Source organism: Cetorhinus maximus, chromosome 3 (genome assembly GCF_964194155.1).
Source record: "Cetorhinus maximus chromosome 3, sCetMax3.hap1.1, whole genome shotgun sequence".
Classification (NCBI taxonomy): Eukaryota; Metazoa; Chordata; class Chondrichthyes; order Lamniformes; family Cetorhinidae; genus Cetorhinus; species Cetorhinus maximus.
The window spans coordinates 77,854,038-77,868,541 of NC_135881.1; the positions used below are offsets into that span (position 1 = coordinate 77,854,038).

Consider the following 14,504-nt stretch of genomic DNA (forward strand, 5'->3'; position numbering starts at 1 on the left):
TCTATTATCTCTGTGCCAAGAATCTCCAGGGCTTTATTTTTATAAGAAATGAAGAGTTGCAGTTTAGGTGACTCACACCATCCCCTTCTACATTCACTGACGCTGGTTGTGTGTGGCCTTCTGCAAGCAGAACATGGGTATGTGTTTGGAATAAGAAATATGAGCAGATCTGTCTAGACGAGCAGACACTCAATCTAATCGGTATGCATAGTATCAGGAAATAACAGAATGGTTATAGCACAGAAGGAGGCAGTTCAGCTCATTGTATCTGTGCTGTCCCCCGAAGGAGAAATTCACATAGTGCCAATCCTCTGCCTTTTGCTCATAACCCTGCAATTTTTTTCCTTTTCAGATAATGTTCTAATACCCCTTTGAAAGCCTCAATTGACCCTGCCTCCATCACACTCTCAGGGAGTGCATCCCAGATTCTAACCACTCCCTGCATGAAAAGGTTTTTCCTCATGTCACCATTGCTTCTTTTGCCAATTAGCTTAAATCTGTGCTCTCTCATTCTCCATCCTTCCACTAATTGGAACAGTTCCCTCCTATCTACTCTGTCCAGAGCACTCATGATTTTGAATACCTCTATCAAATTTCCCCTTAAATTCTTCTTCTCCAAGGAGCACTATCCCAACTTCTCTAAACGTTCTACATAACTGAAATTGTTTATCTCCAGAACCATTCTCATGAATCTTTTCTGCACCTTCTCTAATGCCCTCACAACCATTTTAAAGTGTGGTACCCAGAACTGGATGCAATACTCCAGTTGAGACCAAACCAGTGTTTTATACAAGTTTGACATAACTTTGTTGCTTTTGTACTCTATGCCCTATTTAAAAAGCCCAGGATGCCATATGCTTTATTAACCGCTTTCTCAACCTGATCTGTGTTAGGAAGTAGGAATAGTTTTAAGTGGGTTATATGTGTATTTGTGTGTGTTAGGAATAAGCTATAGCTTTAGGTTTAAGATTAATTCATTTATTTTTTATTTGTGGGTTAAAAGGGTGACATCTGGGTCTAGTTTCATTTAGAGTTTTCTCTGTGAGATAGAGTCAGCAAATCTGAAGCTCAGTCTGTGTACCTGTTTTATGACCCTTGAAGTGGTTTAGGGAAGTTAAAACAAAGTAGGAAAAACTGTGCTGTTGCTTAGCAACAGGGGGCCCACAGAGACAGGGAAAAACAGAAAAGCAGTTTGATTTCAGTGGATAGGGCCATTCTGCAGAAACTGCCAGAGCAGGCAGGAAGGGAGCTGCAGGAAGCAAGTCCCAAAGAAAAAAAAAGCCCCAAAAAACAGGGAGTTGGGCAGGAGATGGTCCCAAGAAGACAGTGAAGTCAAGAGAAAAGAACAGGAATCTGAACTGGTCCTGCCCAGTGGAATTGAAAGTAAGGAGCAGAGGAAAAGGCTCTGAATTAAAGAGAGAAAGTTGTGTGGAGCAGAATCAAGGCAAAGTGGACTTGCTAGAAGCCAGAAGATCCGAGGAGACAACCAAAGGTGGGTGACTCCTTACCATGGGCCTGTGAAGCAGTGGTGTTCTTTTGGCACAGCTAAGTATCTGAGAGAGAGTGTGTGGAAGGCGAAGCTTGAATGCACGTGGCGATCCAGGGGGAGAGGAACATCGGAAGGAGAGGTTGAAAACCTGGAGGTGGATCCTTGTTGAAGATGTCTAAATGAAAGTGTAGCTTGGGAGAAAACTCCAAGGTGAGCTCTTTGAGAGTGGAGATTGGAACCCTCGTGCATGTGAAAGACGGAGTTTGGTGAGTTCGGTTGGCTCATGGTGTGACAAGCGCCTGGGGAGATTTGATGAGAGATCCATAGCACCTGCTTTGGTGGACATCTGTCACTGGTTTCAGAGTGTGGGGTGTCTGACCACAGGTCACCTAATGGTTTACATGGATGATATACTTATTGTGAACATTAGAGTACAAGGTAGATTTTGTAACTTGTGTTATCCTTACGAATCTGTATATATCTGTAAAGGTATAGTTCTGGGTGAAGGAGTGATGTAACATTGTTCATATTTTCTTGTTTAATAAATGTTTTATTCTTCTGTTTACAGTTCATTGGCAGACTCTGTGGCTAATTTTAGTAGCCGCCCTCCAAGTTTCTAAATAAATATAAGTTAGGATCTATCAAGCCAGGTTCCACCTTGGGACCTGACTTGTCCAGTAGCAACATCAGCTGGGATCATAACACCTGCCATCTTCAATGATGTGTGCACATATACAGCCAGCTCCCTCTGCTCCTCCAACCCCTTTATTTTAGATTGCCTCTCTGCATTCTTCCTATCAAAATGAATCATTTCAAACTTATCTGCATTAAATTTCATCTGCCACTTATCTGCCCATTCTACCAACTTGTCTATATCCTTTTGAAGTTCTACACTCTCTTCCTCACAGTTCACAATGCTTCCAAGTTTCATATCATCCACAAATATGTGCTATCTGTAATTTGCTTCTCCCATTGAATAGGCTATGGAGCAAAAGCATTGCTTGTCCACTTGGAAATTAGATGAGCATTTACTAGAGAGCTGTGCATAATCACTCCATGGTGCTGCAACTGCATGGAAATGTGACTAACATGCCTTGTAAGACCACATTGTAAGTTATGCACACTAATCTTGTTAATTACATAGCCCAGCAATTCTTCCTCATCTGTAGCCATGTTTGGGACACAATTGAGACAGCATTAAACCTCTCACTTCCATTCAAGTGATTCTGGCAGTACTGTTTACTGGAGGTGCCCCCAGTTCAAAAGGTCCAGCTTTCCCCTTATTGCTACCTGCAGATGTACCTTCATGGAATTTTGCTGATAGTCTCTGTGCCGTCCTTCTGATTTTCAAATTTGGAATTAGTTTCTCTTTTGAGCTGCTAAAACTGAATACTCTATTCCTAATCCCTGCAAACACCCAGCAGTGCAATGGGAGCATCAAAAGTTATTTTATATAAGGCAACCATAATTTACAGTATAGAAAAAAGGCTGATGGGTGACTAATAGAGATCTTTATAATTAAGAAATGGTGCAATAGGGTAAGAGTAGATATGTTTCTAACTGTCCAGTTGTCCAAAATTGGTGGTCTTAAATATGATAGCCACTAATACATCCAATGAAGAATTCAGGAGAAGCGTCTTTATGCAGAGAGTGTTTAGAATGTAGAATTTACTACTATATGGAGTAGTATATTAGCCTATAAGGGGGAGCTAATTACATAAGAAAGAAAGGAACAGAAGGATATGCACATAGAGCTTGATGGCATAAAATGGGAGGAGGCTCATGTGTAGCATAAACATCAACAAAGACAAGTTAGACAGCACGGCCTGTTTCTGTGTTGTAAATTCCATGTAATTCTATGTGAAATCAGTATCGGTGTGTGCAGCACCAACAAACAGTGCTTCCAGTGCTTCCATGCACTGACCACATCATTACTATATTTATCTGTTATGATAAATATTCAGTGGTTCATTTTACATAAATTCAGTGAAGCTTATGCAAGTCAGAGCAAGCAATATTGTTACAACACTGTGCTGGTATAGTAACCACTATAGATATATGAGAGAATTGGTATGGGTTGAGTCCTCAGCATTCAGATGTTTTCACTGGTGAGTATATTTGCTGGTGTGTGACTGATGGTTTCACAGTTTGTGGGAAGTGATTATCCCCTAAGGACTACTCAACCAAGTAATTCATTGCAATTCAACTTGTGACCTGCGATCACAAAGGATTCATTCCCGTATCAGCATCTGGCAGCTGTTTTAATGAATGAGATGTGCTACATGGGCTCACTATATGTCATATACTACCCACGGAGCTTTTATTTGCTGCACAGCCGTAGTCAATGTAGGTAGCTAATGCACTGCATTCCTCACTTCAACTATTAATTTATTTTGGTGTATTTTGCACTTAAATTAATGAATGGCAATGTAGTATTGTTTCATTTTTTAAATCAAGAGTCACCCTCAATGTTGGATACGGCATGACTTTGAAGCACAGTTAAATCCTTTTGCTCTTTTCCGCAAAAGTTTGGAAAGATTTTCTGTTTACTATCCTTAGGAAATTATAAAACCAACTCTTAAGTGAAATATGGATAGTTTTGCCACAAATAGCAAATAAATAAAATCCTCCTATATATATCTTAATCTTAAACTCGGAGAGAATTATCTAACTTCCAAAGCAGCTTTTCCATTTTTCATTAGTCACTCTTATGACTTTGCCAAGAAAGACAGTTAGTTTTATCTAAATCATGGGGTGTTTTATTATTTGGGATTCATGCCCACTCAGAGCTGTATTAAGCCCATTTCCTTTAGTGCATGTATAGCAAGAGGACTGAGAGGAAGTATGAACCACTCATAAGCTCAGAGTAGCTCAGAGGGAGTGTAACTTATTCTCAGTGTAATTACTGTGAGATTGCTGAGTAAGGGAGTTTGGTGAGGAGGGGAGGGAGGTGCTCTTTTCTTGCACTTTTCTTTTTCTTTCTCTATCTTTCTCAGCCTCCAGGAGACCAAGAACAGGATTTTTGGGTCATCGGGCAAGTACAGCAGGTGGGCCTGGGAGCGGCCAGGAAACGACCCACTGCCCACAATCAGCCCCCGTCCTCAATTTCACGCTGGCTGGCCAATTAATGAAAAAGCTCAGCGCTGCCGGGATGGGGGTGGGGGGAACGTGGGAGGAGGGCGAGCACCAAAGTCTGCACATGTGCGAAGGAGCACGCAATGAAAGTTCCTTGAAGGCAGAGAGCTGGCTTAGGGAGCTGAAGAATATAAAACCCTTAAATAAAGATCTGGAAAATGTGAAAAAAATGTCCCCACATAGAACTCACTCACGTGAACTCACTCATCATCGTGCACTCGTGTGATATTTCAGTCTGCGGGAGCGCGCGAGAGTTGGCAGCGTGCTCGCTGACAATTAAGAGGCCTATTAAGGCTATTAATTAATTAATTAACTGCTATTTTCTGCTGCCCATAGAGCCTTACAGTTGGCGGGCGGGCAAATCAGCCAGGCGGCCTTTGCATTTTTGAGGAAACCTCATTCATGGGCAGGATGAGGTTTCCGACATTAATTTTTAAAAATGTTTTGACATAATTTTTATTATGTCTATGTTCATGTGAGTGAGCCCTCATTTGGCCCCTTGAGCCTTCCCCGCCATTCAATACGATCATGCTTGATCTGCTTGTGTTTTGAATTCCACATTCCCATCTACCTCCGAAAATCTTTGATTCCCTTGCCTAACAAGAATCTATCTACCTCTGCCTTAAAAATATTCAATGACCCCGCCTCCACTGCCTTCAGAGGCAGAGTTCCAAAGTTGCACAGCCCTGTGAGAGAAAAAAATTCTCCTCATCTCTGTCCTAAAAGGGCACCCCCTAATTTTAAGACAGTGGCCCCTAGTTCTGGACTCACCAGAAGAGGAAAAATCCTTTACCACGTCCACCTTGTCAATACTGTTCAGGATCTAATATACTTCAATCAAGCCACCCCTCACTCTTCTAAACTCCAATGGAAAGAAGACCAGTCTGTCCAACCTTTCCTCATAAGACAACCCACTCTTTCCAGGTATCAATCTGGTAAACGTCCTCTGAATCACCTCCAATGCATTTATAATTTTCCTTAAATAAGGAGACCAAAACTGCATACAGTTTGAGATGTGGTCTCACCAATGCCCTGTACAACTGGAGTATAACATCACAAATGGGTGACCACCGTGTAGGCTATGATAATTAGGCAGGTAGTGCAGGAGTCCCCTAGGATCCTGCTCGTCAGTCAGTTTTCCATTTTGGATATGAGTGAAGGCATTGGTTCCTTGGAGGAGTGCAGTCAGAGCCAAGTTTGTGGCACCACAGGTGGCTCTGCTGCACAAGAGGGGAGGAAGAAGAAAGGAAGGGCAGCAGTGATAGGGGATTCATTAGTTAGGGGAACAGACAGGCATTCCTGTGGCCATGGACATATCTCTAGGATGGTGTGTTACCTCCCTGGTGCCAGGGTCAAGGATGTCATGAAGCAGCTGCAGGACATTCTTCAGGGGGAGGGTGATCAGCCAGAGGTGGTGGTCCATGTTTGTACCAATGACTTAGGTAGGAAAGGGGATGAGGTCCTGAAAGCAGATTTTAGGGAGCTAGGAAAGAGATTGAAAAGCAGGACCTCTAAAGCAGTAATCTTACGATTACTCCCAGTCCCACATGCAAGTGATGAGAGAAATAGGAGAATTGAGCGATTGAACACATGGCAGGAAAGCTGGTGGAGGAGGGAGGGCATCTGATTTCTGAAGCGTTGGGACCGGTTCTGGGGAAGGTGGGAACTGTACAAGCCGGACAGCCTACACCTGAACAGGACTGGGATGAATATCCTCGCTGGCAGATTTGCTAGTGCTGTTGAGTGGTTTAAACTAGATTGGCAGAGAGATGGGCAGCTGAGGGCAAATTCAGAGCAGGGAACGGGAGATAGAAAATTCTGAAAGACATAAGAAGCACTGGTTAAAAAGTGTACAACACAGGAATTTGGCATTGCTACAAGCTATACATATATAAATGCGAGGAGTATAGCAAGTAAAGCTGATGAGCTGAGGGCACAGACACATAGCAGCATGATGTCATCGCTATAACAGAAACTTGGCCTATAGAGGGGCAAAAATGGCAGCTCAACATCTCTGGATATAGAGTTTTCAGGCAGGATAGAGAGGAGGATAAAAAAGATGGGGGTATAGCATTATTGGTTAAAGAATCAATTACAGCTGTGAGGACCGATGATACACTAAATGAAACATCAAATGAGGTCATATGGGTTGAGATCTGAAATAAAAAAAGGGGCAGCCACATTGCTAGGAGTGCACCAAAGACCACCCTATAGTGGAAGGGAGTTGGGAAGCTGGCAGAATCTGGCTGACTGCTGCACTTAACTGGGGCATGGGTGGAAGCCCCATTGGAATAAATGGGCCTGTAATATGCAAAAAGCCAATTAACTGAGGACTTAACCATTTATTCTGGTTTTAAGTGTCAGATCATGTGTTTCAAAGGCGGTCTGAAACTCACCAGGCTCAACAAGGCATGAGAACATCTGGAATAGTCAGGGCTGTAAAATTGACAAGCTGGACATCCCACAAATACTGAACTCTGGCAGCTGCTTCTTTGCCTAAGAAAGGCTTTTATTCACAGTACTTACTTTGAGAGTGTGTTTGCATTACTTTTGAATGATTTTCAGGACACTGAACAAGACTTTGAACAAGGCCTCCTGCTTGAACCAGCTGGGCACCCATTGACAGTGACAGTTAAGCTCACCACAACCTTGAATTTCTTCACCTCTGGCTTCTTCCAGGGATTTTGCTGGTGACACCTGCAGAATTTCACAATCTGCACACAAGTGCATCTCCTAGATGACAAATGCCATGTTTGTCAGAGCACCCATTTAAGTCCATTTTGCAACTTGAGCAGAGTCCACACTTACATACAAACATATGAATTAGGAACAGGAGTAGGCCTTTCAGCCCCTTGAGCCTGCTCCATCAGTCATTAAGATTATGGCTGACTTGATTGTGGCTTCAATTCCACATTCTGCCTACCCCCAATAACCTTTGACTCGCTTATTAGTCAAGAATCTATCTACTTCTGCCTTAAAAATATTCAATGATCTTGCCTCCACCAACCTCTGGAGAAGAGAGTTCCAAAGATTCACAACCCTCTCAGAGAAAAAAATTCTTCTCATCCCTGTCTTGAATGGGAGACCCTTTATTTTTAAACTGTGTCCCCTAGTTCTATTCTCTCCCACAAGCGGAAACACCCTTTCAATGTCCACCATGCCAAGTCCCCTCATGATCTTATATTTTTCAATCAGACCGCCTCTCAATCGTCTAAACTACAATGGTTACAAGCCCAGTCTGTCCAACCTTTCCTCATTAGATAACCTCCCATCCCAGGTATCAGTCGAGTTTTTTTTTTATTATTCATTTATGGGATGTGGGCATCTCTGGCTAGACCAGCATTTATTGATGATCCCTAATTGCCCTTGAGAAGGTGATGGTGAGCTGCCTTCTTGAACCACTGCAATCCCTGTGTAGGTACACCCACAGTGCTGTTAGGGATGGAGTTCCAGAATTTTGGCCCAGCGACAGTGAAGGAACGGCAATATATTTCCCAGTCAGGATGGTGAGTGGCTTGGAAGGGAACTTCCAGTTAGTGGTGTTTCCATGTGTCTGTTGCCCTTGTCCTTCTAGATAGTAGCAGTCATGGGCTTGGAAAGGGCTGTCTCCTGCAGTGCATCTTGTAGATGGCATGCACTGCTGCCACTGTGCGTCGTGGTGGAGGGAGTGAATATTTATCATCTAAACAATGGGGTGCCAACGAATTAGGCTGCTTTGTGCTGGATAGTCTCGAGCTTCTTGAGTGTTGTTGGAGCTGCACTCATCCAGGCAAGTGGGAGTATTCCATCACCCTCGTGACTTGTGCCTTGTTGATGGTGGACAGACTTTGGAGAGTCAGGAGGTGAGTTAGTCACCACAGGATTCCTAGCCCCTGACCTGCTCTTGCATCCACTGTATTTATATGGCTCGTCCAGTTTAGTTTCGGGTCAATGGTAACCCCCAGGATGTTGATAGTGGGATATTCAGTGATGGTAATGCCATTGAATGTCAAAGGGAAATGGTTAGATTTTCTCTTGTTGGAGATGGTCATTGCCTGGCACTTGTGTGGTGCAAATGTTACTTGCCAGTTGTCAACCCAAGCGTGGATATTGTCCAGGTATTGCTGCATTTGGATATTGACTGTTTCCGTATCTGAGGAGTTGCAGATGGTGCTGAACATTGTGCAATCATCAGCCGACATCCCCACTTCTGACCTTATGATGGAAGGAAGGTCATTGATGAAGCAGCCGAAGATGGCTGGGCCAAGGACACTACCCTGAGGAACTCCTGCAGTGACCTCCTGGAGCTGAGATGACTGATCTCCAACAACCACAACCATCTTCCTTTGTGATAGGTATGACTCCAACCAGCGGAGAGCCTTCCCCCTGATTCCTAATGTCTCCAGTTTTGCTCGGGCTCCTTGATGCCACTCTCGGTCAAATGCTGCCTTGATGTCAAGGGCAGTCACTCTCACCTCACCTTGGGAGTTCAGCTCTTTTGTCCATGTTTGAACCAAGGCTGTAATGAGGTCAGGAGCTGAGTGGCCCTGGTGGAAATCAAACTGAGCGTCAATGAGCAAGTTATTCCTACGCAAGTGCTGCCTGATAACACTGTTGGTGACCCATCCCATCACTTTACTGATGATCGAGAGTAGATTGATGGGGCGGTAATTGGTCGGGCTGTGTTTCTCCTGCTTTTTGAGTAAAGGACATGCTGGGCAACTTTCCACATAGCTGGGTAGATGCCAGTGTTGTAGCTGTACTGGAACAGCTTGGCATGGCAAGTTCTGGAGCACAAGTCTTCAGTACTATTGCCGGAATATTGTCAGGGCCCATAACACTTGCAGTATTCAGTGCCATCAGCCATTTCTTGATATCATGTGGAGTGAATCGAATTAGTTGAAGACTGACAGCTGTGATGCTGGAACCTCTGGAGGAGGCTAAGATGGACCATCCACTTGGCACTTCTGGCTGAAGATTGTAGCAAATGCTTCAGCCTTATCTTTTGCACTGATGTGCTGGGCTCCACCATCATTGGGGATGGGGATATTTATGGAGCCTTCTCCTCCAGTGATTTGTTTAATTGTCCACCACCATTCATGACTGGATATGACTGGATGACCCTTCACTGAACTGCTTTTAATCCATTTATATCATTTCTTAAATAAGGAGACCAAAAACTGTACACAGTACTCTCGGTGTGGTCTCACCAACTGTACAACTGTAATAAAATATCCCTACGTTTATATTCCATTCCCCTTGCAATAAATGACAACATTCCATTGATCTTCATAATCACTTGTTGTAACTGCAAACTAACTTTTTGTGATTCATGTACCAGGACACCCAGATCCCCCTGTACCCCACAGTTCTGCAATCTCTCCCCATTTAAATAACATGATGCTTTTCTATTCTTCTTGCTAAAGTGGCCAAGTTCAAAATTTTTCCACATCATACTCCATCTTCCAAATTCCTGCCCACTCGCTTAACTTATCTATGTCCATTTGCCAGAATCCTTATGCCCTCTTGACAACTTAATTTCCTGCCTATCTTTGTAACATCAGCAAATTTAGCAATCACACATTTGGCCCCTTCATCCAAGTCATTGATATAAATTGTAAATAGTTGAGGCTCCAGTACTGATCCCTATGGCACTCCACTTTCACATTCTGCCAACCTGAAAAAGACCCATTTATCCCTATTCTCTGCTTCTTGTTAGCTAACCAATCCTCTATCCGTGGTAATACATTACCCCCTACACCAGGAGCTCTTTTTTTGCATAATAACCTTGGATGTGGCACCTTGTCAGATGCCTTCTGGAAATCTAAGTACAGCAGATCCACAGGTTCCCCTTTATCCATGTTGCTTTTCCATGTCCCCTTACTTCATCTTTCCTCTCATGGCTCACCCACATATCCCTGCTAGCCAAGAGATGGAAAGTGTTTTGCTGTTCTTCAGTGAGGCGCTGATGGCCAAGGTGAGACTTTCCTCCTTCCTGTTTAAATTGTCAAACTGTGTGTGCAGACCATTAGTGAGGACCATTACACACTAGGTTGTTTGCCATGTGTGCTGCTTCATGCAGATGGCCACTCCACCCATGGAGATGGACATCAGTGCAATGGTCTGAGACATCATGGTGCTCCTGTTAGAGATAGGCTCCTATGAACTCTCTACAAATGTGTGCAGTGTCTCTGGATATGCAGGCAGAACATCACACATTTTCTGTCGCTCTTCCAGAATGGTCCTCTTTGTCAATGACCCCCATGGCTCAGCATCTGAGTCGAGCTGAACAGAGCTCGGAGGCTTCTGTGCCCTTGGACAGGGCCTTTTCACTGCTCACCTCATCTCAAATACCTTCTCCTGCTCACTTGTGATGTGTGGCTCACCATGTGACAATCCAACTACCTGCCTTGGAGGCCCATCTGAGGTGTGTGTATCTGAGCTGGTGGAGTATGTGCACAGTGCATGATGGTGCTTCCACAGAGTGTAGAACCTCTTCTGAGTACTCCTCAGCAGCCACTTGCCTCAGCTCATATGTGACAGAAATCAGCCATGACTGGAGGTCCATCACGATCCTTTGTCTCTCCTTGGTGTCTGCGCTCTCTCTCCATGGAGAGGAAAAGAGAGTTATGAGTATGAGAAATGGAATGTATTGAGAGAATGGAATGCCAACATTTGTGGAGGATAACTGTAAACGATAGATGTGAGATGGCAAAAAGATGAGGGTGAGCATGATTGGTGGCTGTTCAGATGGAGATGTGATAAAGTGCCCAGAGAAGAATGGATAGAGCTGCAGTGGTCTGAGGAGTGTTGTGCAGGAAAAGGCTGTGAAAGTCAAATTGAGGGGGTTGGAACTTGAATGTGACATGCCACACACCATTCCTGCCCTAATGAGGCCTTTCAATATTGCATCCATGAGCAAGGGACCACACTCCTGCTGCTCACCCTCTCCATGACTTCCAGCCACATCTGGTTGCCCTCAGGCCAGTCAATTCCTCTTGTCTGCTAAGAAGGATATTCCTCTTCAGGCCTTTACCATTTTCACCTCCAGGTGTGCCTCCAAGATCCAGGCTTACAACTTTCCCACATTGTAAACCCATCAGTTCAGTTGCTAACTCTGTGGCAATTACAGAATAGATCCATTTTGACCCTGCTGGGATCCCTTTAAATGGTAAGATTTGAACAGTCAGGATCAGGTTGTGATCATACCCGTCTGCTAAAATTGGTTGAAAGCCTGGAAGCAGAATGTTATCGCTGCGGCTGAGTTAAAAAGCCACACGTAGCCCACCCCATTATTTTTTGCATTCCTGACTCACTGCTGGCCTCCTCTGCTGCGAGCAGATCCAAAGGTTAAAATTCTGTCCCTGCTGTTCATTCCACTGTACTAGCCAATTCTTTTTGTTACATTTTTCATAATTGGATGCCAAACATTTCTGTGTTTTGTTGCACTTAGCTTTAAGTTCACACAAAGAATACTACAAGTTTTAAAAATGGCAAGGAGGGAGTTCATGATCTGAAGCTGTTGAACTCAATGTTAAGTCCGGAAGGCTGTAAAGTGCATAATTGGAAGATGAAGCGCTGTTCCTCCAGTTTTCTTTGAGCTTCACTGGAACATTGCAGCAGGCCAAGGACGGACATGTGGGCATGAGAGCAGGGTGGTGTGTTGAAATGGCAAGCGACAGGAAGGTCTGGGCGATGCTTGTGGACAGACCGAAGGTGTTCCGCAAAGCAATCGCCCAGTCTACGTTTGGTCTCTCCAATGTAGAGGAGAATGCATGGGGAGCAACGAATGCAGTAGACCAAACTGAGGAAAGTGCAAGTGAAGCGCTGCTTCACTTGAAAGGAGTGTTTGGGCCCTTGGATGGTGAGGAGGGGGGGAGTAAAGGGGCAGGTGTTGCACTTTCTGCAATTGCATGGATTAGATTAGGTCAAAAACAAAGGATCAATTTATCAGTAAGGTTTTACAATTTTTTGCGATCAGCTTTTCATCAGTGAGTTGTTGTGATGGATATGCACTGCCTAAAAGACTGGAGGAAGTCAATTCAATAATATACAAAAGGTGATTGAATAAACACTTGAAGTAGAAAGATTTGCAGGGTTTAGGGGGTAAGTGCAAGAGAGTGGGTCTAATTGAATAACTCTTTAAAAGAGCTGGCACAAGCATGATGGGTCAAATGGCATCCTCCGTGCTGTATCATTTTATGATTTTATACTTAAGCATTGCAAATGTAGGCAAAGTAAAAATAAAAGAATAAATAAATTACTTTAAATCATTATCTTGCCTTAAGATTTATGCAGTAAATACCTTTCCCCTCTTTTCCTTTCTCCGCTTCCTCCTTTCGACCTGTCTCCCCATCTTCTTCCTTTCCCCAACTCACTTCACCCCATCTCTCCCTTCGCCTCAACATGTCCCTTAGCCTCCTTCCCCAACTCCTCTTAATTTTGCACACACCCACCCCCAACCCACCCCCCCGCCCCCCCCACCCCCGCAACCTCTAACTTTGCAATCCTACAGTACAGAAGATGGGGAAGGAATTATATATCTAATTAATAATGTGATAAACTATTAGCCTAGCTCCAAAATCAGATTTTTCAAAAACTATTCAAAGATATTTTGCTAAAGTTTTATTGGTTTTAAGTATTAGGCAGCCTATTTAGCACAAAAATTAGGTTCCTAACAATTTTGTTTCATTTTGCCTGATCTCAACTTTTCAATTAAAACCAATTCCTTATAAATAAGTGCACTGAATAAAACAAAATTTTTTAAAATGGGGCCATCGCATTTGATTTCTCAGAGATGTATTGATGTTCATATATGTGTATCAAGAGACTGAAGGCTTTATTCATGTTTACTTTGGTCACTGTATCATTACATAAACTGATTATTCTCTATGCCATTTTAATTGCTTCAGTTTACAGGGTTTACACCCTCCAGCAACATTGAGCATGCAGAAGATATTGTTGATACTTTCTTGTTGAATTTCAGGTTTTGGGCTCAATGATGGACAATGGCATACAATACAGTTTTACGCCAAAGAAAATTCTGCAATTCTCACTATTGACGGTGATGATGCTTCTGCTGTTCGGACAAACAGTTCAATGCAAATCAAAACTGGAGATTCGTATTTTTTTGGAGGTACAGTAAATTGTATGAGGTTATTTAGCATTCAGTAAAATTCATGAAGCTCATTTATAAATTAATTAAAATTAAATTTTCTCAGTTTAAAGACAGCAACATGGTTGACCGGGTTAGCAGCACATAATTCATTTTACGTAGGGTGTGACATTGAACAAAACTGAGGGAAAGACATTAACATGCAGCAAGTTGTTTTAAACTCTCGTTAAAGAAAATCTAGTATATTTTGATAGCATGATGTGTTGGGAAGTGCTGTATGACAAAGTTGTAGAATGTCAGTGCCTGCTCTTGTTGCCTACGTGGCGAGTTTCACATCACAGTCAATGCTTCAGATGGAGGTCAAATGTTTCCAACCAGGCAGAAAGGGAAACTAACCCAAAGTGTTCCTTAGCACCTTCATGATTGGATCCAATTTGATATTGGAGGCCCCCTGGGAGTAGGCTAACTTCTATTTGCGGTATATTAAATGTGACATTATCTACATTGCAGGGAGACCTATGGACAATAAGAGATATTACATAAAAATAACTTACAAGGAAAAGTTATATACACTTGATGTAGTTGGCTGAACGTAGCTGGCTTGCACCTGGGGCAGTGGGCTGGGAGGCGGGTGAGCCAACAAAATAGTGGGGAAATGTATTAGAACAGAAACCCAATGTGTTCCTGTAGCTGTTGATGTTTCCCAAATGTGGTTGGGCTGCCAGGTGGAGACCGTGCTTATCAGCGGCAGCCAAGCAATTGAGTCTATTAAGAGGCTAGAAGTAA

At 43.3% G+C, this 14,504-nt stretch overlaps 1 protein-coding gene across 1 annotated transcript in view; it reads left to right on the plus strand.

Annotated features, from left to right (window-relative positions):
- Positions 1 to 14,504, plus strand: part of LOC144678739 (contactin-associated protein-like 2) — a 2,328,914-nt gene that overhangs the window by 1,084,778 nt on the left and 1,229,632 nt on the right. The window contains exon 9 of the mRNA XM_078538599.1: positions 13,590 to 13,739. Within this exon, the coding sequence (XP_078394725.1) occupies positions 13,590 to 13,739 (150 nt within the window). The remainder of the gene's footprint in view (positions 1 to 13,589; positions 13,740 to 14,504) is intronic.